This window comes from Lutra lutra, chromosome 1, assembly GCF_902655055.1.
Source record: "Lutra lutra chromosome 1, mLutLut1.2, whole genome shotgun sequence".
Lineage (NCBI taxonomy): Eukaryota > Metazoa > Chordata > Mammalia > Carnivora > Mustelidae > Lutra > Lutra lutra.
In genome coordinates, this window is record NC_062278.1 from 197,084,354 (window position 1) to 197,109,039 (window position 24,686).

Consider the following 24,686-nt stretch of genomic DNA (forward strand, 5'->3'; position numbering starts at 1 on the left):
TAAGTCAGGGCTTTGGAGGAGGAATGGAGGATTAGCAAAGATCACCAAGGAATTGCCACAGACGCTCATTAGATGAACAATTACCTATTCAGGTGCACTATTTTCTAGCTCAAAGTTCACTGCCCTCCCAACATTAGGAAAAGAACATTCTTCCTCAAGAAGCATCAACGACCTCAATGGGGGAACCCTCCACTCACCTTCCCCAGCCTCAGTACAGTCCACCGTGAAATGAGTAGGCTCATTTGCCTTCAGTCCACTTCGCTCCACGCCCGGCCCAAACACCTTGACCTTCTGGGGATGGCTACCCTGCCCGATACTGACCTAAAAAGAACACGGCCCAAAGTTATAACCAAGTTTTCCTCCACTTGGACCCAGTGAAACGTTGTTAGTTAGCATAGAGCCCAGACCCGCCACAGGTCTTGGCTTTTTCACAGAGTTGCCAGGATTAGGCTTCACAACCTACCCTGTAGGGGCTGCGTGGGATGTTCACACCTCCCCAGACCACAGCAATGGTGTGCTTGATGGCCTTAACCGGGGTGTACGAGCAGGCGTACGTGCCGTCCATCCGGCTCTTCATCTGGATGTCAATGGGCTGGCCTTCCCCATCCTGCAAAAGAGCAGGGGCTAAGAACAGAAACTGGCCTTCACACGGTCTTCATCAAACAGGGCCACCATGGCTTCCCAAGACCATCAATTCACCACCCATCCAACAAAATATGGAACAACTATGATATGCCACACTCTCACAATGTCGTCACCACAGGTGACAAAATACTGCCTGCATTTATTTGTTTTTTTCATAAGAGCAAATGACCCTGCTAGAAAGTCATGACCACTCAATACCTCTTAATTTGGGGGCGCCTCGGTGGCTCGGTTGGTTAAGTGTCAGACTCTTGATTTCAGCTCAGGTCATGATCTCAGGGTCTAGAGATGGAGCCCCTGCATCAGGCTCCACGCTCAGCAGGGGTCTCCTTGAGATTCTCTCTCTCTCTCTGCCCCTCCCCGACTCGGGTGTGTGCTTGCACATGTGCACACACTCTCTCACTGAATAAATCAATCTTAAAAAATCCTTCTTAATTTTAATTCCTGTATTTAAATCCCTGGGCCAAATTTGATTAAATTAGATAAACATATTTAATAAAAGCTTATTTACAAACCTCCGGTTGAAGGCCTAGGTAGCTTTGGCCACACTGAAGGACATGTACATGGGAAATCTGAAATCAAGCCTTGTTTCCAAAGAATACAAGTCATAAAAATGAGAAAAGCACCCTGCTTTACATATTAGAATCCCATGTAATCCGCACATAACCTCAAGAGATATTCTTCTTATTCCCAGCGTGCAGATGAATAAACTGAGGGTCAGGTGAATAGAGCCAAGTTGCCATTACAGTGGCAGATCATGTCTCCCAATGATTACCTGTACAGATGGTCCCTGGAAACTTACCTGAGCAAATATCTTCAAGGGGGCTTTTCCAGCATCCTTAGGATCCACGGTGAACTCACACAGGTTGTTGACAATGCACCCAGATTTCTCCAAACCTGGCCCGTATGCTTGGACCTGGGGCAAAGGGCCAATAATGATTCTCCTTCTGTGCAATGCCTGAACGAAACCCCTACATAATGACCAAGGACCCAGGAACAAGATAACAAAATCACCGGTGTCTGGTTTCACACTACCTATATAACAGGATGGTTAGGGAAGGAAGAAAATGCTCCAGCAGATTGTAACCCCAAAATTACAAACAGTATCATTAACCTCCCAGCAGGAAGAAAACTCTCTAAAACCAGGCCCCAAACTAGCCTGGGGCTCCTTGCCTTATTCTGAGCAGACAGAGACAACTTCTAGTACCCAGGGCAGGGATTTCCAGTCATGTCTGGGTTCAACATTCCCACACGGAGGGGACTCAGAAACTTTACCACAGACATCCCAAAGGTTTACAGCTCTAGAGAACAAAGGACCAGCCACTGGCCAATGAGGAAGGGCAACCAGCCCAGACCGCCACCAGGCTACAAATGGCTCCCCATGTGGGCCAGGGCAGCACACGTGGAGGCATGGAGGCTTCCTCCTGGCAGCCAGGCCACCTCAGACTCGATGCTTTTCCGCTGCCTAAGAGTGTGACAGAAGCTCTTAGAAATACTGTTCCCATTTAAGATAAGGGAGCTGGGGAGAAAAAGAGCAGCAGTCCCCATGACCCCCTGCACGGGCCAGGCACTGGGCGAAGGGTTGTCTTTATGCACGTCTTTATGCATGTCTTTAGCTCCTTGAATCATCCCAGAAACACTGGGAGGCAGAAAGGGCCATCATTCCCATTGTAAAGAGAAAGAATCTTTTCTTTCTCGCCCACCATTAGAAAATTCTGGAGTGGTACTACCAGGGTTCCAACTCAGATCAGCATCCTTCCTAAGCTCTACATGGCTCCTCGCTGCCATCCCTCAACAGACTGGTTAGCGTCACCCTCTGCACACCACAGAGAGGGCCAGGAGCCAGGAGGAGAGCACAGAAACATGACAGGCTCACCAGATCCGGGTTGTAGTCTCCCGCGGCCGGGTGGATGAAGGCCATGTATGGGCTGTCCTTGATGTCTTCATCATCACACATGATGTGAACGGCATACTCACCGGGCTCCTTGGGCCAGTACTTGACATCACATGACCCATCGTTCTGGTCATCATACTCAATCTTTGCCTGGGAGGGGCCTTCAATGGCAAACCCTGGGGGACAAGGTGAAAGGGACCCCTGGTTGCATGGTAGAAAGAACCTATTCTATTGGCTCATTCCCTCAAAGCAAGTATCAGCCAGAAGACTGAAATCTGTTTGTATCCCTTTCCGACAAAACCAAGACTACTGAGTCTTCACTAGATATGGAAGGTTGGATTTTATACCATGGGGTTTTGTTGTTGTTGTTATTATTGTTTTTAAAACATCATCTAACAAGGAAGGGCAACTAAAACCTTAAACCAATGCCTGCCCTTTGCCCCATCAAATCCACTTCTGGGCTCTTGTCTAAAGGAAGTAATCAAGGCTATGCGTAAACAGAAACAGTCTATGTACTCAGCACTGTTTCTACAGGAAAACCGTGGAAATAACCAGAGAGCCTAACAATAGACATATCCATGCAATGGAATTCCAAAGAAGCCATGGAAAATGAAGACACGGCCTATCTTTATCTGAGGCAGAAAGATAGAAAGATTACCCCTAGGTATTCTTTGTGGCAGATGAATGTTTATATGTCCATGCATAGGAAAGAAAAAAAAAAGCCTAGAAGGATATGCCAAAAGGTTTAATATCATACCAAAACATTGATTCTCTCTCTAGAAGGAAACACTAAAGGTGATTTCTTCTTTTTGGCCAGTTTTTTACTACCTGAAACAGTTGGTCATCACACTATGGCCAGTACACCTGTTTCTGTACATAAGGCTTTGCTGGGACACAGCCACACTCCTTCACTTACCTCCCTTCTCTGGCTGCTTTCACACAACAATGGCTGCAGTGGGGAGAATATGGCCCACAAGACTAAAATATTTGCTTTCTGCTCCTTTTTAGAGCAGGTTTGCCAACCACTGTTCTAAAGTGATCCTATATACATCAGAGGTGTGTTTAAAATATACTGTTCTGCTCCGAAGAATATTTATTCTCCAAATTTCAAATTTCAGCAAAATTCATTCATTCATCTAAACTAAGAATCAGTCAACATTATTTGACAAGTGCCTCCTACGTTCCAGGCACTGTTTCAAGCACCATATCCACAGGAAACCTCTACCTTGAGGTTTAGCAGATGAATGAATGAAGAGGCAGAGGGCAACTTGCAGGGCAAGAGGAAAAGGAAAATCACAATCCCACAGCGGTATCAAGAGTTGGACTTGGGGGGTCAGGAGGCTGGGGGCAAAGGGGAGCGAGGCTTGGAGGAGGCCCGATTCTCAGTCTAACACTGGAACCGAGCCTCATGTCATCTCAGCCCCCCAGGGCTGCTGGCCGGCTGCTTCCACCTACCCAGAGACCCCACTTCAGAGCCAATGGACTCCACCACGAAATCCGCCGACCGCCCGACAATCCCGCTGTGGAGGCCAGGGCCCCACGCACGAACTTTTTGCATGCCTGCTTCAGGGCCAACTTGAACCTCAAAGGGGCTAGGAGAAAAGGGACAAAAAACATTAAAGAAGAGCAAAGAAGGAACTAAATACAGCCATAAGCTGTTTTTTCCACTCCTTTTACCTGGAGTCCCAGTGTCCAGCCAAGCCCTTCCTCCACACAGGTGCGCCCACAGCCATTGTTATGTCAACAATATAAGTACTGTGGCTGCCTTGGGGCACTCAGGTGGCCGCTAGGTGGGCTCTCAAAACACCCTGCCTCACGCTATCCTTCCCATCATTCACCTTTTGAGTGCAGGGCTCAGCAGACCGCGAGCTCGGCAAGGTAAGAGAGTGCCTGCCTTCCTATATCCTGTTTATATTGTATGAATAAGGGGCACCTGGGTGGTGCAGTTGGTTGGGTGTCCAACTCGTGGTTTCAGCTCAGGTCATGATCTCAGGGTCCTGGGATGGCGCCCCGCATCAGGCTCCATGCCCAGCATGGACTCTGCTTGAGATTCTCATTCTCCCTCCCCCTTTGCCCCTCCCACCTGTGCTGCCTCTGCTCTCTAAAGTAAAGAAAATCTTTTTTTTTTTTTTAAAGATTTTATTTATTTATTTATTCGACAGAGATCACAAGTAGGCAGAGAGGCAGGCAGAGAGAGAGGAAGGGAAGCAGGCTCCCTGCTGAGCAGAGAGCCCAGGACTCTGGGATCATGACCTGAGCCGAAGGCAGAGGCTCTAACCCACTGAGCAACCCAGGTGCCCCTAAAGTAAATAAAATCTTAAAAAATATCTTGTAAGACAAAAACTAAGTTGAACAGGCTTTATCTCACACATGAACGAATGAGTTTTTTCTTTTCTTTCTTTCTTTCTTTTTCAAATGAATGAATGAGCTTTAACTTTAGTATAGCAGAATAAAAAAAAGCAAAGGGGCTACCTGGCTGATTCAGTTCGTAGAGCAAGTAGCTCTTAATCTTGGGGTTGTGAGTCTGAACCCCATGTTGGGTGTAGAGATTGCTTAAATAAATATACTTTTTTTTTAAAGATTTTATTCATTTATTTATGAGAAACAGAGAGAGAGAGGCAAAGGAAGAAACAGATTCCCTGCAGAGTGGGGAACCCAACATGGTACTCGATCCCAGGACCCTGGAATCACAACCTAAGCCAAAGGCAGATGCTTAATGGACTGAGCTGCTCAGACACCCCAACTTTTTTTTTTTAGCTTCATTTGTTTATTTTTCTATTTTTTAAAAAAACTTTTCTAAACAGACACCCCAACTTTTTAAAAAAATCTTTAAAAAGTTTGCTGAGATTCTCAGAACCCAATCATGCCTAGATTATTTCTCAAGGTAAATGGAATTTATTCTTTTCAGTCTAAAAGTGCCCCCAGGAGGGCTGGGGAGGATGAAGAGGGGAGGGTAACTGTGATGCCCACAGGCAAAGCTGTAGACCGCGTCCCTTGGCTCCTGACTGCACTCACCTAGAGAATTTTAATGTAAACCATGGCAGATTTTACCCCCATGGCATTCCTGAACAGAGGCACACATTGAAAGAAAGAGAATCTTAGTTTATATAAGGGAGTATATACGCACAGCCCATTTACTCTCTATTACTGCTCCTTCTGGCTTCCCTGCCTCCCCCCAGCCCCAGACCGCCAGCATTTGATTTAAAGCAAGGCAACCGAAACCACAGTGCTGTTTTTGAGAACAGGCCAAATGTCTGAGTGCTGCTCTTAAAAAAAAGAAAAAAAAAAGAAAGAAAGAAAGAAAAACGTTTTTCAACAAAGCAGATCTCTTTGGCTCCTGCAGCCTGGGGAAGGAACCTTCGTGAGCCTGCCCGGAGCCGAGCACACCCCCAGAGAAGACGCAACTCCAGCTGGAGACTCACCTCTTTGGAATGTGGTGTCCCCCCCACGTGATGGCGATGCTGTATTTCCCCGGGGTGCTGGGATAATACTCGAATGCATAGACTCCATCCAGAAAGCCTTTCTGTTTCACCAGCTCCTCCAGGCCCTCTGTGGGAAGAAAACACACCATTTTTCCAAAGCAATTCCAGGCTCCCAACAAGAATCCAAAAGCCAAGAACAGAAAGACAGCAATATCCACAAGACGTAAGCCAGAGAGGGAAACGGGCTGCCTCAGAATGCAACCCCCTCAAAACTTGGGAGATTAATCCAAGCCTAAAAAATAGACCCATGTCTGCTTCTAAGTGTGGGGAAAAGGAAGATTTCCCACCTTACCAGCTTTCGAAAGCTCAGAGAACCTTCTACTGAGGTGGGGGCCAACAGGTCCTTGACCTCCTAGTCATATCTTAATTTTTCCTAATGATCATCGCTAGCTGTCTTAGCCTCTCACGAAACGGTGGAGGGACACTGAGCCCTTACAAGTATTTGGCATGGGTTTCTGCTTACTGTCCTGGCATATCTTTCAGCAGCCGTGAGAAGGCTTCTGCATGCTATCTACAAGAGAACAGGTTTCAGATGCTGTACCACAAACTCCAGGTTCAGCCATCAGGTAGAAACTTGTTTTATGTTGTGCCCTGAGGTTTGGCTGGGAAAGCCACTTAGCCAAGCGAGACTCCAAGGTCAGGGGGGAAAAAAAAAGCCTCGTTGGCTCCTGTAGCAACAAGCCAGCAGGGAGGGCAGTCCTGGAGCAACTTGGCTCCAGGTCCGGGCAGTCTAGAACCTTGGCCACCCTTCGAACACAGCCTTCCCCACAGCTTGGTGCTCTGTGATCAAATATTAACTTTCTGGAGCTCAGAGCACTCCTGCCCCAGCCTGTTGGGGATACAGAGGGTGGGAGCAACACAGAGACCACGCACATTCCCACAAGGCAGAAACCTATGGAGGGCTGCTACGCCTACAGCCAGAAATGCTGGGGCAAACCCGGACAGAGCAGACCCTCGTCCTCGTGTCTGCAGTCTCCTTTCCCAAAAAGGGAAGAAGAAGGAGCTGCAGAGTGCGACGCACCCCTCCACGATCAGCATTTATCTACAAAGAAAACTTAATCTCAGGGAATTTTATTTTCCTTCTATAAGCACTGATCATAGTAATTAGGTACTTGGCATAATTTCATAGTCTATAAAATGTAACCTGGAGTGGGAAAATTACTGGCTTTGGAGACTGTGCTTGCATTCCAGCTCAGATGCTTACAAGCTGTGTGACCTTGGGCAAGACCCCTCCTCTCGAGCCCACGTTTCCTCAAATAAAAAGTAAGCCACTTCAGGTTGTCGCTCCAAGGACAGCACTTTCCAAACTCCATTACATTACTACTTTTTCTATTCCCAGAAGCCTTAAAATGGGGAGGCTGTCAAGCCACCACCGGTCCCACTGCACCCAGGGCAGACGTTACTAATCAATCCCTGCCTCCTTCCCCCATGGAGCTCAGAGCACCTCAATTCTTTTATACCATTCTCTCTGGGATCGATCACAACTGCCTGTGGCATGAAATCCATACACCAGGGCTGCAAAGCCAGCCCAGGTCACACCTGAGATGGGGAAACAAAGGAGCACTTACTAGGACCCTTCACAGTTACAGCGAGTTCCCCGCTTCCAGCAGCCTTGGTATCAACCTTGAAGTCTGCAGTCTCCCGGATGCGGACACCTTTGGGCTGCAAGCCTCGGCCACTGGTCCGGCAAGCGTTTGGATTACAGGCTACAAACAGAGTTTTGACATCAATTCAACCTTTCATTCGTTCGAGTGGAGCGAGCCAAGGTAACTTGGAGCCACCTGCCAAGAAAATGTTTGCTCTGCACAGAGAATCTGCAGCAGCTGCCCAAGGCCAAGGGTCTTGCTCAGGGAGCACACCAGGCTAGCAAATAAGGACACAACATAACTTTGTCCAGCCACACTGGGGTGGTGGGGCTGGGGGGTGACTTTGGCAAAGAAAGAAGGAGAAGCACAGCCTGCATTCGCTGTGTTCCTGGAACCCGTTGAATCCTGGCGTTTATCCTCTCGGTGGTGAAGGAGAGTTAAATCTCATTTCCACACTCAAGGGCCCAGTAATTGGGAAGACCCAATTTTTTCAAGTCTACTTGGAAAATGTAGCACTTGAAAACATCTGACCGCGTTCCAAACTTTGGATCGGCCATTTCTAAAAGCCGAAATGTGATCATCTTCCGCATGGAGAGCCAGGGGATAGCTCAAAAAGGAATCCATTCAACCATTCAACACCCCCTCAGCCAAGGCAGACAAACATTTTACTGCTGTCAGCAGGTAATCGGAATGTGGGTGGCTATAAATACAACAATTAGCAATAAACACCCCTCCCCATTTGATTTCTGGATCTAGTTTAAAAAACTAAAGTCAGAAGTCTAAAAATTAAGGACCGAAGTAGCTTCTAGTAATTTCTTACATGAGAGGTCCACAAAACTACCATTCCATGGAGGTCATCAGAAGGCTAATAAAACACATCCCTGTACCCTAGGAATTCTTTGCCAACATAGGAGACCTTTTTAAGTACAGAAATGAGAGAGCGGAGGTAAAATGTCATGTTGTTGACTAAGTAGCTTTTCCTTTCCAAATTTAGCACTACACATTTGACAGTTTTCTCTACGCCAGGAGTGGGATCACAGACTCCAAAGGATGAAACTCTTTACTCCATAGAAAGAAGATAATGCCTCCTCTGGTACCCGCCTTCCTGCAATGTCCTCAGCTGGCTGCTTGATAGACAACTATTTCTGGAAGAGACATACCCACACTCTAGGAGTTAGAGAAGATTTTAGGTGGTTTGTAGAGGAATATAAGTTGATGGCCACATTTTATGGCAAGTGACACTGGTTTTCCATTGTGAAAGGGGGATGAAGATTCTTTTTAATATAAAATCAGTTAAGTAGGAGAAGTACGTCAAAAGACAAACCCAATCAATTAAATTCTAAACACTACAAGTGACAAATGGACAACGCAAGAGATGAAAAGCATTGTCCATTGAGTGAGAGGAAGTCAGAGAACAGTATCAGAACAGGAAAGCTGTTAAAAAAATGCTTTCTTGGGGCACCTGGGTGGCTCAGTGGGTTAAATCCTCTGCCTTTGGCTCGGGTCATGATCCCAGGGTCCTGGGATCGAGCCCCACATCTGGCTCTCCGCTTGGTGGGGAGTCTGCTTCCCCCTCTCTCTCTCTGCCTGCCTCTCTGCCTACTTGTGATCTCTCTCTCTGTCAAATAAATAATAAAATCTTTAAAAAAAAATGCTTTCTTGCGTTATGTCAAAGAGTTTTGTTTATGAATATGTTGGTTTTATTTTTTTTTTCTTTGTCAAAAGGAGAAAAGTTGATCATACCAGAAATAAGTCACAACAGGATGACAGGACTTCCCGTGGAGGGTTTTAATGTGCCTTAAAAAAAAACAACCACTCATGGAAATTCTGAACATGGGTATTAGTCTCAACATCAAAAGGGTAACTGCTCAGTTCATATAAACATGAAATGGAGCTGAAGGAAACCACTGAATTCTCTACCACTTTGAGATGTTTTAGACAAGTTTCAATGTAATGAGTGGGCTTGGGGTCCAGCTGGCCAAGTGATGCTGACGTGTATACTGTCATGTCCTGAGGTCACCGAGAGCACGGGCCCAAGGTGATGTGTGCGGGAAGCATGGGAACTGGGAGGAAAGTCCCACTCAACCAGCCCTTACCCAGTGAGGTGCCTCTGGCCCAGTGCTCTCAGTTAGGAAGCCAACAGCTTCGGGGTCCAGGCTGACCCAGAGGCAGGATTCAGAAGAGGAAGCCAGCTCTACAGACGCAGAGGCAGAGGACAGAACAGGGAAAGGCAAGTATTGGTTAGAAAAGGCAGCAGAGTTGGAAAACAAAACAAAACAAAAAGAACAACCAAGTCAGAAGGAAAAGGAGTCTAACATTAGAGAAAAAATGCATGCTCTGGCTGCAGAAGGGGTTTAGCAGCAGGGTTAAGGGGTTGACAGAGACCTGGGTTCTCCTTGTACAGATGTCTAGTCTGTACTCACTGATGCCGTAATGTGATCTTAGCCTTGGTGTATCCACCTGCAAACTGGAGAGGACCCCAGTGCCTGGAACATGCTGGCTGGGGTGACGGTTACATGCCATGGTGCTGAGCACACGGCAGCCAGTAAAGGCCAAGCAGCGGGGGCCATGGGGCCCTCCCACAGCTGCTGACTTCAGCCACAGGGACCAATGGCCTACACAGCCTCAGTCCTGCTGCTCTCAGTGAGGACAACTCTCCTGTATGAGTGTTTTGGGGAGGATTCAATCAGTTAATACAAGTGAAGCACTTGGGTCATTGCTCGGCTCACAGGAAGATATCAGTATGAATACCTTGAGGACAAAGCAAGCCACTTCCCACTGCAGGGTCCCTGGCAGAAAAGGGGACAGGTACAATCCCAGCATGGCCCCCACTCTTCTCCTGGCCTCAGAGCTCAACTGTGAGCACGGTCAGCCTCAAGGCCAGAAGCAGGGATAGCTGGCCACCCCAGCACTCACCTTCCCCAACCTGCACGACGAAGGGACTCTTGGGAATGGTGTCCCCCGCAAAGGAGACCCTGACCACGTGTGGGCCGGGCTGCACTGGTTTGTACACACACCGATACACCTGGTTTCCTTTGTCTTCCACCAGCAATTCCACAGTGTTCTTCCCCTGGGGATCCTCCACCTCAACACCAATGTCCCCCACACCAGCACCTGTAATAAAACAAGCACTCCAGGAGCCCCAGTCACCTTCTCAGAACACTCGCTGCAGATGAGCACAGGTGCAAAGTGCAGAAGGGACGGGCACTTAGAAGGTCCACACCGAGATGCTAACAACTGTTTTCTGGTTTGGCCAGGAGGGTCATAAACTTCCCCCCATTCTCTATTTTTAAAAATTTCTACATTGAAAAGAAAGGTGACATTTTATGAAATGTATCATTAAAAAAAAATATGTGTGTGTATATATATATATATATATGTCTCTCTCTCTCTCTCTCTCTCTCTCTCTCTCTATATATATATATATATATATATATAAACTTCTATCGTTCTTCTCCTCACCCCCCCAAACCTGGTATAGAATTTGGTCTAGTAGAGATTTTTTTAAAATTTTTATTTATTTATTTATTAGAGAGAGAGGTAGAAGCAGATGACTCCCAGCTGAGCAAGGAGCCTGAGGTGGGGCTTGATCCCAGAACTCTGGGATCATGACCTGAGCCAAAGGCAGATGCTTAATCAAATAAGCCTCCCAGGTGCCCTTAGTAGAGGATTCTTAAAACTTAAGTGTCTTTGGAATAGTTATTTAGCTAAGGCAGAAATGGGTACAGAAATTGATGGATTATTAATAATCAAACCCAAGCTTGAGTGTTAAGATCTTAAAGAAAAGCTGGTTTGGGGGGAGCACTTGGGTCGCTTAGTCAATTAAGCATCTGCCTTGGGCTCAGGTTATGATCCCAAGGGTCCTGGGATCGAACCCCACGTTGGACTCTCTGCTCAGCAGGCAGCCTGCTTCTCCCTGTCCCTCTGCCTGCCGCTCCCTCTGCTTTTGCTCTGTCAAATATATAAAAAAAAACTTTTTTAAAAAAAATCTTTAAAAAAAAAAAAAGATAAGATAAGCTGGTTTTGAAAATCTATAAATATAACCAATACACTTGAAAAAGGGCACTTTTGTTGGCAGTGATTTGATTTAAAAGATAAAAGGTCAGGCATCCCAAGCCTTGGGGTCCCCGAGGATTATCTCAGGCTCTGGAAGAAAGCCTGACCCACAATACCTGCCGTGTAGATATCGAAGTAGGTGGGCTTATTGGCGATGTTTCCGGCAGCTTCCAAGCCTGGGCCTTTTGCGGTGACTTTACTGGCATCTCCCTGTGCCTTGTCGACATTCACTTCAAATGGGCTCTTGGAGATGTGCTGTCCTGCAAAGAGGACTGTAACCTACAAGTTGACAGATAGATGCAGTATAATCACTGCTCCCTGCCCAGGGAGACCCCACGTCAAGCCACATGCACTGACAGATAGATGCAGTATAATCACTGCTCCCTGCCCAGGGAGACCCCACGTCAAGCCACATGCACTGACAATCTCGTCTTCCATCCTCCTAACTATCCACACAAAGGTGGCTGGAAACAGGAGCCCTCGTTAGCCAGAGTGGGATCCCCACCTGGCTCCATCCACCACACGGCTGGGCCTTGGGACAGCACGTCTTTTACTGAACTAAAAATGCTTACATTGGATACGGGTGGCCTCTGTTAACAGGAGGCGAACCAACACTTCTAACTGAACCGGTAGACATTAGATCCTTTAAGACAGTTGCAGAAGGGGCCATGCCCCCCACACCAGAATATAAGGCACAGTTCCAGGATTTAAAACTTAGAGTCAAAATGTTTTTCAAGGGACCAAGATCACTCATGTGAGAAACAGTATAGATTTTCATTTAAAATTTGAGTCAGTTCTCATCTTTTAAATTTTAAGGGGTATGGAGTTGGATTTCATATGAATTGAACAAAATAATTACATCATACATGTTCCCTTTAGGATTTTTTTCCCCCAAATTCCTGATGTCCTAAGGGTATAAGAAAAACTGATAGGATTCCAGGTGACTTCACTAAAGGCCAAGGTAGTAGTAGGTATGATCTAGGTCTCAAAATATTGGCATGGTACATAGGGATTGACCTATGTGTGCTGTTAAAGACTTTCTTTTAGGGAAAGCTACACTCCTGGATCACCCTACTCTCTTACAAGACTCCCTGGGCCCCTGTCCTATAGGCCAACTAGATAATACTCAACAGAACTCAAAATGTTGCTGAGACAAGGGACCTGGGGGTTAGACCCCCATCATTCCTCCAGGTGCATGACTGGGCCATTGGACTATACTCAGCTGGCTCTCAAGCTTCAATATGGAGAGACCCTCCAGAGCACCCCACAGGGGGATACTCAAGGAAGCACTGAAGACAAAGAACCCATAGCATCTATGGTGCAGGCATGTAGCTACAACCATTTGTTACCCAGACGGGAGTTGAAAACCACCTTACACTGCAAAGAACTGAGCAGCATTCAACCTTCCTAAGATACCCTCTCACACACACACTGATGCAAGCCTAGAAGAGCAATCCAAGCAACGGCCATGACACCTCATCTTACTTTGTGCAACCCGGTGACCTTGGGCAGATACTCCACAGAATATGTCTTGTTCTTGTCACTATCCGGGGTCACTTGTGCCTAGGACAGAAAAATGAACAATAGTTAGAGAAGGTGCTGGGTGTGAGTAAAAGTATGCTGTACCAGCCAAGGCCCTGTGGTGACCTGCCAGGTCGGGTGCTGTCCTGGCTCTCTCCTGCCCCATTGCTACTGAAGGATGCCCCAGGAAAGCAGCAGCTGAAAGTCACAGAAACAAAGTCACATGGCACAAATGTATAACCACGTCACAACTCCCCACTGTCTTAGGGCTGGAACTCAGCAGATGAGAAGGACCATAAAGCAAGTCACTTCAACCTTTAGTGGCTCAATAATTATGAAGAGCTTATGAAAGACCAGGCCTGGTGTCAGGAACCAAAAATAAAACAAATCAGGCATAATCCCTGCCCCAGTGGGAGAAACAGACCACATTCCAGTAAACAGAATTTCAGATGGTACTAGGCACTAGGAATAAGTCTTAAGAAGATAAGAAGAAGGAATGCATGTGCAAAGGCCCTGAGAGAGGAACCAAGTATAGTCAGCCTGGGAAGAAAGGAGAGCATCAGTTTTGTTATTGTTATTTTGGTCATCAGCATCTAAAACCTCAATTTACAAGGCCTTCGCTAAATCCAAAGAATCCTTTATTTTATTAAACATTGTTAAAAAAAAAAAAACAAAACACTGTGGCCTTGGGTATCAATTTCTATTACCTTTCAAGGCACAGTCCTTGGGCAATTACTCTGACTACTCTAAGCCTCAGGATCCTCTTGGTAAAAAACAAATTTCATTGTGAGCTTTAATGAGGAAAATGGAAAGCACAGATCCCGGGCCTGCCACAAGCCTCCAGAGCCCCGTGGAATGGCAGCATCTTCCAACCTACCTCCTCTTTGTTCCCTTCTGGGTCCTCAACAAACACCATCACGTCTCCTTGCCCAGCACTGATGGTGTCCACAGTGAACCTGGCTGGCTGCTTCACCATGTTTCCCGTAGGCTCAATTCCTGTCAGGTTTACACAAGCACATTATAAGCTGTGCGGGGCCTTGACAAAGACCATTACCACGTTTCCCTCAGGGAACTGAGAGAAGGGACCCAGCCCTGCAGCTGCCATGTGGGAGACAGGGACACCTGTGATAAGGATTATCGAACAGGTCGAGAGCCCTAAATTTGTCCTTGTTATTTAATTTAATTTAATTTTTTTAAGTAGGCTCCACACCCAGTACAGAGCCCAGTGCAGGTCTTGAACTCACGACCTTGAGACCAAGACCTGAGCTGAGATCAAGAGTCAGGTGCTTACCCGACTAAGCCACCCTGGCACTCCTGTCCTTGTTATTTAAGTGATATCGGATTCTGGAATATTCAGAGCACTTCAATCAGAAGTTTATAAAACTGTGAAAAATGATATAGTAATCATCAGTGGGGTTTGCCCCAAGGCAGGTAACACAGGGGAAGGAGGGATGAGGTGTGGGAGAAGGGCTCATTTTTCACTAAAGACCATTTTCTATTACTTAAAATGCTTAAAAATGGCCTTGGATCAATATTTTTAAATTAAACTATTCATTTTGAGCTGACTGAGCAAACTATTTTGAGATACTCACATGCAGGTAAAAGAAATAATACCCTTTATCCACTTCCCCAAGGTTACCTTGTACAAAAACCCTAGTACAGTATCCCAAGGATCCTGGCCTTGACACCATCAGGACACAGAACATTTCCATCACCACAGGTATCCCTCATGCTACCCTATAGCCATACACATTCCCTCCCCACCCTACCTTCTCCTTACCCCAATAACTCCTAATCCGTTCTCTATCTCCGCAATTTTATCACTTCTAGAATGTTACATAAATGGAATCACATTATGCAACCTTTTCAGTTGGCTTTTTCCACTAAGTATAATCTTTTGGAGGGTTCACCCAGATGGGGGCCTCTAGCAATAGTTTTTCTTTTATTGCATATTCCATGATACAAATGTAGCACCATGTGTTTAACCATTCACCCACTGAAGGACATCTGGATTGTTTCCAGTTGTCTATTACTGATAAAGCTGCTATAAACATTAGTGTACAGGGCTGTGTCTGACCCCAAAATTTCATTCCTCTGGGATAAATGCCGGGGGGTACAACTGCTGGGTGGCATGGTAGTTGCACGTTTAGTTCTTATATATATATATTTTTTAAGATTTTATTTATTTGAAAGACAGAGATCACAAGCAGGCAGAGAGGCAGGCAGAGAGATAGGAAGAGAAGCAGGCTCCCCGCTGAGCAGAGAGCCAGATTCGGGGCTCCATCCCAGGACCCTTGGGATCATGACCTGAGCTGAAGGCAGAGGCTTTAACCCACTGAGCCACCCAGACGCCCCCGTTTCGTTCTTCCAAAGAAACTGCCCAACTGTGTTCTCAAGCAGCTGCATTCCCACCAGCAATGGATGAATGATCTGGATCTGTTTTCTCTGCATCTTTGCCAGCATTTCGTATTATCACTACTTTCTATTTTAGCCATTCTGATAGATGTGTAGTGACTTATTTTAAAAAAAAAAAAAAAATTTTTTTTAAGATTTTATTTATTTGACAGAGAGAGAGCAACAAGTAGGGGAAGTAGCAGAGGGAGAGGGAGAAGCGGCCTCCCCAATCAGCAGGGAACCCTATGTGGGGTTCGATCGCAAGATCCCAGGATCATAACCTGAGCCAAAGGCAGCCATTTAACTGACAGAGCCACCCAGGCGCCCCAGATGTGTAGTGATTTTAATTTGTATTTTTCTCATGGCCAATAACACTGAACATCTTTTCATGTGCTTCTATGCCATTTGTATACCCTCTTCCGGGAAATGCCTGTTGGCATCTTTTGCCTATCTTCTAATTGGATTTTTCTTACCTACTGAGTTTTGAGCATTCCTTATATATTCTAGATACTAGTTCTTCTTTGGATAAGGTGGCTCTCAAATATTTTCTCCCAGTCTTAAGCTTGTCTTTTCATCCTCTTAACTACACAGAGTTTTAAATTGCTTTAAAAAGTTTTAGAGAGTGAAATTCAACTGTTGTCTCAGTAGCATTTTGAGTTCGATTTGAGGTGGTGTCCAGGTGGCCTGAGGGGTGGCCTGAGGTCTCTTGTCTTGCAAGAGAGCAAGGTGGCCCAGTAGTACACCTTCACTCTGAGAAAGCAGTCCAATCCTCCTCTGCCAGGCCATGCTTTGGGGCACACTGAGGGACAGACCATGCTTCATGATATTTTTTATGTTCTTAATTTTGGTGAAGACCGACTTACCTATTTTTCCCTTTAGGGATCATGCTTTTGGTGTCAAATCAAAGAACTCTTGGCCTAGTCCTAGATCCCAAAGAATCTCTTCTATGTTGTTGATTTTCTGGAAGTTTATAGTAAGATATGGTCCACTTTGGGTGAGTTTTTCTAAAAGGTGTGAAACTTACTGTTTCTTTTCCTTTTTCTTTTTTTTTTTCCCTTGGCCCAATTGCTCTGGAACCATGAATGGAAAAGGCTCTCCCCCCCCGCCACCCCCCCCGGAAGAGCTTTTGCACTTCTACTAATGATCAGTTTCCACAGCTGCAAACAGTTCTGGATTCTGTTCCATTGATCCTTGTGTCTATCTTCCTACCAATATCACATGGTCTTAATTGGTATGCCTTGATGAGTCCTGAACTCAGGTACACGGACTCCTCCCACATTTTTCTTCTTTTTCAAAAAATCACTTTCCCTACTGTAGTTTCTTTGCCATATATGATTGATTGATCGACTGATTTTATTTTTTGCCATATATGCTTTAAATAATAATCTTTTCTGTATCTGTGAAGAATCTGGCTGGAATTTTAATAGAAACTATGTTAAACCTAAATGACAATTTGGGGAGAACTGACACTTTACTCTCTGACTTTTTCAATCTATAAAACCAGTACATCTCTTCATTTATGTAGGTCTTTTCTTTGATATCTTATATTTTTTGTAGTTCTCAGCATAAAAAATCTTACACATTTTATTACATTTACACCTATTTCTCAATCTTCTGAGTGACTGTCAATGATATGGCATTTCTGAATTTTGATGTCCTCATGTTCATTGTGGTAAGCCTGTATGACAGACATTAGAGCATACAGAAGTACAACTGATTTTTGTACGCCAACTTTATAACCTGAGACCTTTCTGAATTCACTTATTCAAGGAGAGTTTTGGGCCTTTTTTGTATTTGATCTTCTTTTGTTATAGATTCTTCAGGAATTCCTACACAGACAATCAAGTCATCTATAAACAGGGACAGCTTTATTTCTTACTTTCCAATATGTGTGTCTTTTATTTCCTTCGCTTGCCTGACTGCACTAAAACTTGCATCATGTTGTTCAATGGTGGTAAGCATGGACATCCTTGTCCTAGTCCCACTCTCAGGGGGTACACTCAGTCTTTTGCCATTAATTATGGTAGATGTTGACTTTTTGTGGTAGCTACTCTGGATCAAATTGAAGAAGTTCTTCTCTAGCTCCCCTTTTCTGAGTTCTTATCATGGATGCCTGTTGAATTTGGTCAGATGCTTTTTCTGTACCAATTAATGTGATCATGTGATTTTCCTTTTTTAGCCTGTTAAGGTTGTTTTCATTGATTTTCCAATAGTGTGCCAGCCTTGCATTCATGGAATAAACTCTGCTTGGTCATGATGAAGAATTATTTGCATATATTGCTAAACTCTATTTGCTACTATTCTATGATTTTTTTTTTTAAATTTTTAAGATTCTGAGTAATCTCTACACCCAACATGAGGCTCCAACTTATAACCCCAAGATCAACAGTCACATGCTCTAGTGAATGAACCCGCCGCATGCCCCTATAGTTTTGTATCTATATTCACAAGGGATATTGATCTGTACCTTTTGGGAGGGGGGGAATCACCTTTCTCTGATTTTTAGAGCAACACTGGCTTCATAAAATGAACTGGAAAAAAATAATAAAATAAAAAAATAAAATTAATAGGAGAGTGTTCCCTCCTCATACTTTCTGGAAGAGATTGCATATAATTGGTGTTAATTCTTCTCTAAATGTTTGCTAAAATTCTCCAGTAAAACCACGAGGGCCTGGAGATTTCTTTTCCAAGGGTTTTTAAACTATAAACTTGATTTCTTTAATGGTTTCAGGTCCACTCAGGTTATCCATTTCATCTTGGTTGAGTTTTGGAAGTTTGTGTTTTTTGTAAAACGTCTATGGTTGTTATACCTATATATTTTTTTATACCATGTTCTTTCTTCCTATAATTCAAAGATTCCTTTTTTCCTTGTTCCCCTGCTACCTAAGATGTAGCTTGGTGTGGACTATTTATTTATTGATGGCAGTGGGTAGGTAGCAGTTTTATCCTGTTTGGGTTTAGCTCAGCTTCTTGATTCTGTATGTTTATGTCTTTTGCCAAATGTAGAAGTTTTCTGCCAAATTTGGAAGTTTTCAGCCATTATTTCTTTGGGAGTTTTCAGCCCTGCCCTCTTTTTCCTCTCCTCTGGGTCCCCTGTGACATGAATGTTAGATGTTTTGTTATTGTCCCCTAAGTCCCTGAGACTTTGCTTGTTTCTTTGTTTTTCAGTCTACTTGCTCTGTTATGCAAATTGGGCAATTTTTATTTTCTTTTCTTCCAGGTCACAGATTCTTTTCTCTGTCCTTCCATTCTGCTATGGAACTCATCCCCTGAGTTTTTATTTGAGTTAGTGCATTTTTCAGTTCTAAAACCTTCATTTGGTGCTTCTTTATATCTTCTATTTCTTTGCTGAGACAGTCTATGTCCTTGCTGAGCTTTTCAATTTTTTCGCTTGTTTGACATAGAGTTGTAAGTGCTTGTTGAAGCCTTTTTATAATAGCCACACTAAATCTTTATCAAATAAGTCTAACAGTTGTTATCATCTCGGTGTTGGCATCAATGGACTTTTTTCATTCAGTTTGAGAGCTTCCTGGTTCTTGGTGTGATGAGTGATTTTTTTTAAAAAAACTGGGTATTGTGTTATGTTATAAAACCTGGGTTTTATTTAAATGTTCTGTTTTAGATGCCTTTTATAATGCTGATGCATCAGGGGAAGGGAGAGTGCATGCCTTGTTAGTGTCAATGGGGGGAGACGTCCAGGTTCCCTATTCAACCTCCACTGACACTCAAAATGAGGGGGGGTCCTCATTACTAGCAGGTGGAAGTGGGAGATCCAGCTCCCCACTGGGCCTCCATCTGTGGCTGGAAGGGGTAGGAGCACCTCATTGCTACCGATATCATCTACTGACATCTTCTTACCGCTAGACTGTGGTGAGAGTCTAGGCTCCCCACTTGGCTCTTACTGGCCTAAGTGGGGGCTGAGAGGCCACAGTTTTTCCTGGGATGCTTGGCTGTAGAAGAGCAGTTAGTGTCTCACAGGCTTCTGTCCTGCGAGGCTGCCCTTTCCTGTCCCTCTGGCCAGAGAGAGCAGGCATCTGTTTTTGCCTTTTGTGTTTCAGGTACGTGGCTTCCCCACACCCAGTCTGATATACGGGGGGGGAGGAGCAAGCCCAGGGAACTCACTATTCTGTCAGCCCCTGGGTCCTGAGATCTGGAACCCATTTCTCTTATTCCCTTTCAGAGTCTCCTTATGTTTATCTTATATAAAATGCCCAGGAATTTTGTACTCAGCAGAAGCAATTAGGAAAAGTATTTCTACTCTATCATCCCCAGAAGAAGAAGTTCAAGGAGTCCTATTTTAAAAGTTCTTTTCATGGGGCGGGGGGGGGGGGGGGGGGGGGGGGTGGTGCCTGGGTGGCTCAGTTGGTTCAGCGTCCGTCTTCAGCTCAGGTCACGATCTCAGGGGCCTGGAATCAAGCCCCACATATGGCAGGGCTCCCTGCCCAGTGGGCAGTCTGCTTCTCCCTCTGACCCCCTGCCCTAACTCCTGTGCACGTGCACTCCCTCACTCCCATGCTCTCACTCCACTATACAGACACAGAGAGCGGTCTACTGAAGCCCCGGGTACCTATCACCTTGACGCCACAACTCATGGCCAGTCCTGCTTTACATCGTCACCCCTACCTCTCCCCTCCTCCTGTACTATTTTTGGTACAAATCCTAGACCTCACATCTTTATTTTTTAAAGATTTATTTTAGAGGATGGGGGGGGGGAGGGGTAGGGGAAGAGAATCTTCAAGCAGACTCCCTGCTGATCCTGGAGCCTGATGTGGGGCTCTATCTCATGACCCTGAGATCACAACCTGAGCTGAAAGCAAGAGTTAGACCCTCAACTGACTGAGCCATCCAGGTGCCCGTAGACCTCCTATCTTTAATCCATAATCATTCACCATATATCTTTAAGAGATGTCTCTAGAATATCCACATCAAAAAAATTAATAATTCCTTAAAACCATCAAATATTCAGTGTTCCTATTCCCTAGGACCCCTCACAAGGAAGGGTGCTCATGGTAGGCTCTGCAGTGAATGCTTCACAGAACGTGGGTTTTAGGAAAGGTTTCTGCTTAGCTCACAGAGGCATGCTTTCAACACACCTCACCTGCAAGTGAGCCCCCCACAAGGATCTGTTTGTGGCTGTAGGTCTGCCTCACTCCAGCCCTCCGGATCCTTTCAGGGAACGGGTCTCAGAAAGCAGATCTGCAAGTGCCAACCAGCTGCTAACTGTAATCTGGCCGCCGTCCAAAATATAAAACGAAGAAAACCTCTCAATCCTTTCAGAAACTAGAGGATGAGGTGTGCTCTATGCTCTTTGGCTCAGTTGGCAAAAATGAAGCAATTGTGGCCACACAAGAGACAGAAAACTGCCCCTGTCCTCGCGTTTACCACGGGACAAAGACATTATCTTAAGGCCCTACCCATGTAGCTTCACGTGTGGCCCTGTGCCTAAAATGACACTTGATCCTCCTACTTAAGAAGAAAAAAGGGGCGCCTGGGTGGCTCTGTAGGGGTTAAGCGTTTGGCTCTTGATTTTGGTTCAGGTGATTATCTCAGGGTCGTGAGATCGAGCCCTATGTCGGGCTCCATGCAGGGCACGGAACCTGTTTGGGATTCTCTCTCTGCCCCCTCCTCCCCAACACTGCCCTCCTCCACTCATACTCATTCTCTCTCTCAGAAACAAAAAGAGAGAGAGAGAAACAGACATAGAATTACCATATAATCCAGCAAAATCCCTTCCAGGTGTAGACACAAAAAATTGAGCGCAGGGATTCAGCTACTTGCTTATCATGATCGCAGCAGCATTATCCACAGGAGTTAGAAGGTGGGAGCAATCCCAATGTCCACTGACAGAAGACTGGATGGGCAAGATGTGGTATATCCACACATTGATGTATATTATTCAGTGTTGATGTGTATTATTCAGGTTTAAAAAGGAACAAAATTCTGACACATGCCACAACATGGATGAACGCTGAAAACATTACACTAAGTCAAGTAGGCCACATACAAAAGTACAAACAGTGTAGGATTCCACTTACGTGAGGTACCTAGAGTAGGCAAATTCATAGAGACAGGAAATAGAATGATGGTTGCCAGGGGCTGGGGCAGCGGGGGAGGGAAGGCTACAGTTTAATGGGATTAGAGTTTCAGTTTGGGAAGATAAAAAAGTTCTGGAGGTGGACGGTGGTGATGGCCACATGACACAGTGAATGTACTTAATGTCACTAAGTGGTACATTTTAAAATGGTTAAAATAGGAAATGTGTTATGTATATTTTACCACAACCAAAAAAAAAAAAATATGTACCTATGCATACATACATATAGGGGTGTGTATTTTTTTTTTTTAAGGTGTGTTTCCTCCACAAGGACACAACACTTTAAAAAAGAGAGAGATGAGAGGCACCTGGCTGGCTCAGTCACTGAAGCATGTGACTCTTGATCTTAGGGTTTTGAGTTCAGGCCCCATGTTGGGGTATAGAAAGGACTTAAAAATAAAATCTTTAAAAAAAAAAAAAAAAAGGCAGATGAAGGAAACGGCAATGACCAGCCACATTCCTAACTGTAGCAAACAGTCATTTTCTAGAAAACAGCATCGTGAAAGGAAACCGTTTCACAGTAACAATGGGGAAGCCGGACAGCCAGTGATAAGATGACTGCAAATAAGCATTTTATGCCTTGATGAGATCTGATCCACCTAACCGGTTTTGTGGACGAGAGGTTTTGTCGACAAGAGATTTATTTGGCCGTTTGAAGCTTTTTTTTTTTTTAAGATTTTATTTATTTATTTGTGAGAGAGAGAGAGAGAACAAGGCAGGGGAGGGACAGAGGGAGAGGGGAAGCAGACTTCCCACTGAGCAAGGACCAGCCGCCCCCCCCGCCACCCTCCACATGGGGCTCAACCCCAGGACCCTGAGATCACGAGCTGAGCAAAAGGCAAATGCTTAATCGACTGAGGCACCCAGATGCCCCAGCTGTTTGAAGCTTTATGCCATGAAGGAAGCATAACCTGGAAAAATCCGAGATTCCTTATTCTAACCATGACCTTTGGCTCAGAGCAGGCAGGTTTAAAGCAAGCAGGGATGCGCCAACCTTCCAGGGAATGCACCTCCAGAGAGGGCCTCCAACAACATCCCCAGGCCCTACGCAGACACAATTGCCTGGAAGCACCACCTCCATGCCCAATGGAACCTCAAACGGGATTGTTCCAGAACTATCAGGCTGTCTCCGCTGTTCTAAATCATGCTAAAAAGACAGATGAAAAAACCCTGACTACTAAGACTGAGAACCGCACACAACACCACTGCCCTGGTGGGGAAATGCTATCTTCAAAGGCAATGTGTATGGGATATCCTGTTACATGACAAGCACTCTGAACCCTTCAGAAAGTCAGTGTTATTTAAAAAAAAAAAAAAAAAAAAAAAAATTGCGGGCAGAGGCGCCTGGGTGGTACAGTTAGTTAAGTGTCCAACTCTTGGTTTCGGCTCAGGTGGTGATCTCAGGGTCATGAGACTGGCCCCTGCATCCGGCTGCCTGCTCAGTGTGGATCCTGCTTAAGACTCTCTCTCTCCCTCTCCCTCTGCCCCTCCCCACCTCCCTAAAAATAAATTAAAAAATCTTTAGGGGCAAAAAATTTTTTTTCAGGGAAATCATTCCAGATTACAAGAGTCTAAAGAAACAACACATATAATATGTGAATTTTTTTTTAAGATTTTATTTATTGAAAGACAGAGAATGAGAGGGAGAGAGAATCTGAAGCAGACACCGCACTGAGCCCAGCCCAGCGTGGGGCTCAATTGCACAACTGCAAGGTGGAGACCTGAGCCAAAACCAAGAGTTCGACACTTAACCCACGGAGCCACTCAGATGCCCTCAGCATCATTCATCTGAGCACTCAGAGGAATCTTAATCCAATCCCGGTTTATAAAACCACAAAATCTATAAAAGATGATTTTAGGACAAGAGTGAAATGTTCATATAAACTGGATATTAGCTTGTATGAAACTGTTAATTTTCATATGTGTGATCATGAATATTGTGGTTAGGCAAGAGGCTACCCTACTTTTAGGAGAGGCTTCCTAATGTACCGTCATGGTGCCCGCACTGATTTTCAAAGAATTCAACAACCCCCCCCACACACACACACAAAAAGAAGGGCTAAAGAAAACTGTTATGTTGGAATGGTTAGCATGGCAGATTCTAGCAGAGGAGATACAAGATGTTTTGTGTCTCTAAATGTCATCCCAGCTGTGGTTACAAAAATTAAGACACAGAATGCATTCCTTCCCTTCTCCATAAAAAAGGGAATCAACTGTATCTCACTATGCTCCTCTTTACCAGAAACCACACTGGGCTGAAATGCAACTGTTCTTTAAAAATCGTTCTTTAAAAAGCTGGTGGGGCATCTGGGTGGCTCAGTGGGTTAAGCCTCTGCCTCCAGCTCAGGTCATGATCTCAGGGTCCTGGGATGGAGCCGTGCAACGGGCTCTCTGCTCAGCAGGGAGCCTGCTTCCTTCTCTCTCTCTGCCTGCTTCTCTGCCTACTTGTGATCTCTCTCTGTCAAATAAATAAATAAAACCTTTAAAAAAAAAAAAAAAAGCTGGAATGCTTGAAGTCAGGTGCCAACCATGACACCATAAAGCCTCAGCATGCCTTTAACCCACCATAACGTTCTGAACAGAACAGTGCCCCGTAGCAGCCTTGGTGATCATAACAGGATGTCTCAGCAAGGAAGTGTGTGAGGGTCCCAAGAGCTCCCTCCCCACCCGAACAGCTGAAGCAGCAGGAGCATGACCAAAGCAGAAAGGAATCAGCAGCCACATGACCCAGGCTCTGGTCCACTCCCATCACTGACAGTGGAGATCTGGGGTAGGCACCCCCACCTCCAGTGGATTGGGCCTCTGATTCCTCAACTGAAAAGTGGGAAAAAATAATCCTCTCCTCAACCCAGGGTTACTGCTCTAAAATCACAATGCTACAAACTCCTCGCTCTCTATCGGGTTAAAGCTGCAGTGTTTCTCAGAGTCTAGATTCATGCAGCAGCAATGTTGGTCACAAACAAATGGACCCTGGGGCACCTGGGTGGCTCAGTCATTAAGCATCTGCCTTCAGCTCG

General features: G+C 45.2%; 1 protein-coding gene across 3 annotated transcripts in view; it reads right to left on the reverse strand.

Moving 5' to 3' along the window:
- FLNB (filamin B) overlaps nt 1–24,686 on the reverse strand; it is a 145,194-nt gene that overhangs the window by 57,067 nt on the left and 63,441 nt on the right. For all 3 annotated transcript variants that reach the window (XM_047691063.1, XM_047691055.1, XM_047691047.1), the window contains exons 5-15: nt 14,059–14,177; nt 13,146–13,223; nt 11,777–11,939; nt 10,521–10,718; nt 7,587–7,724; nt 5,959–6,085; nt 3,992–4,128; nt 2,519–2,712; nt 1,445–1,558; nt 464–607; nt 198–321 (exon numbers count right to left, since the gene is read on the reverse strand). In XM_047691063.1, coding sequence (XP_047547019.1) covers nt 198–321; nt 464–607; nt 1,445–1,558; nt 2,519–2,712; nt 3,992–4,128; nt 5,959–6,085; nt 7,587–7,724; nt 10,521–10,718; nt 11,777–11,939; nt 13,146–13,223; nt 14,059–14,177 — 1,536 coding nt within the window. The remainder of the gene's footprint in view (nt 1–197; nt 322–463; nt 608–1,444; nt 1,559–2,518; nt 2,713–3,991; nt 4,129–5,958; nt 6,086–7,586; nt 7,725–10,520; nt 10,719–11,776; nt 11,940–13,145; nt 13,224–14,058; nt 14,178–24,686) is intronic.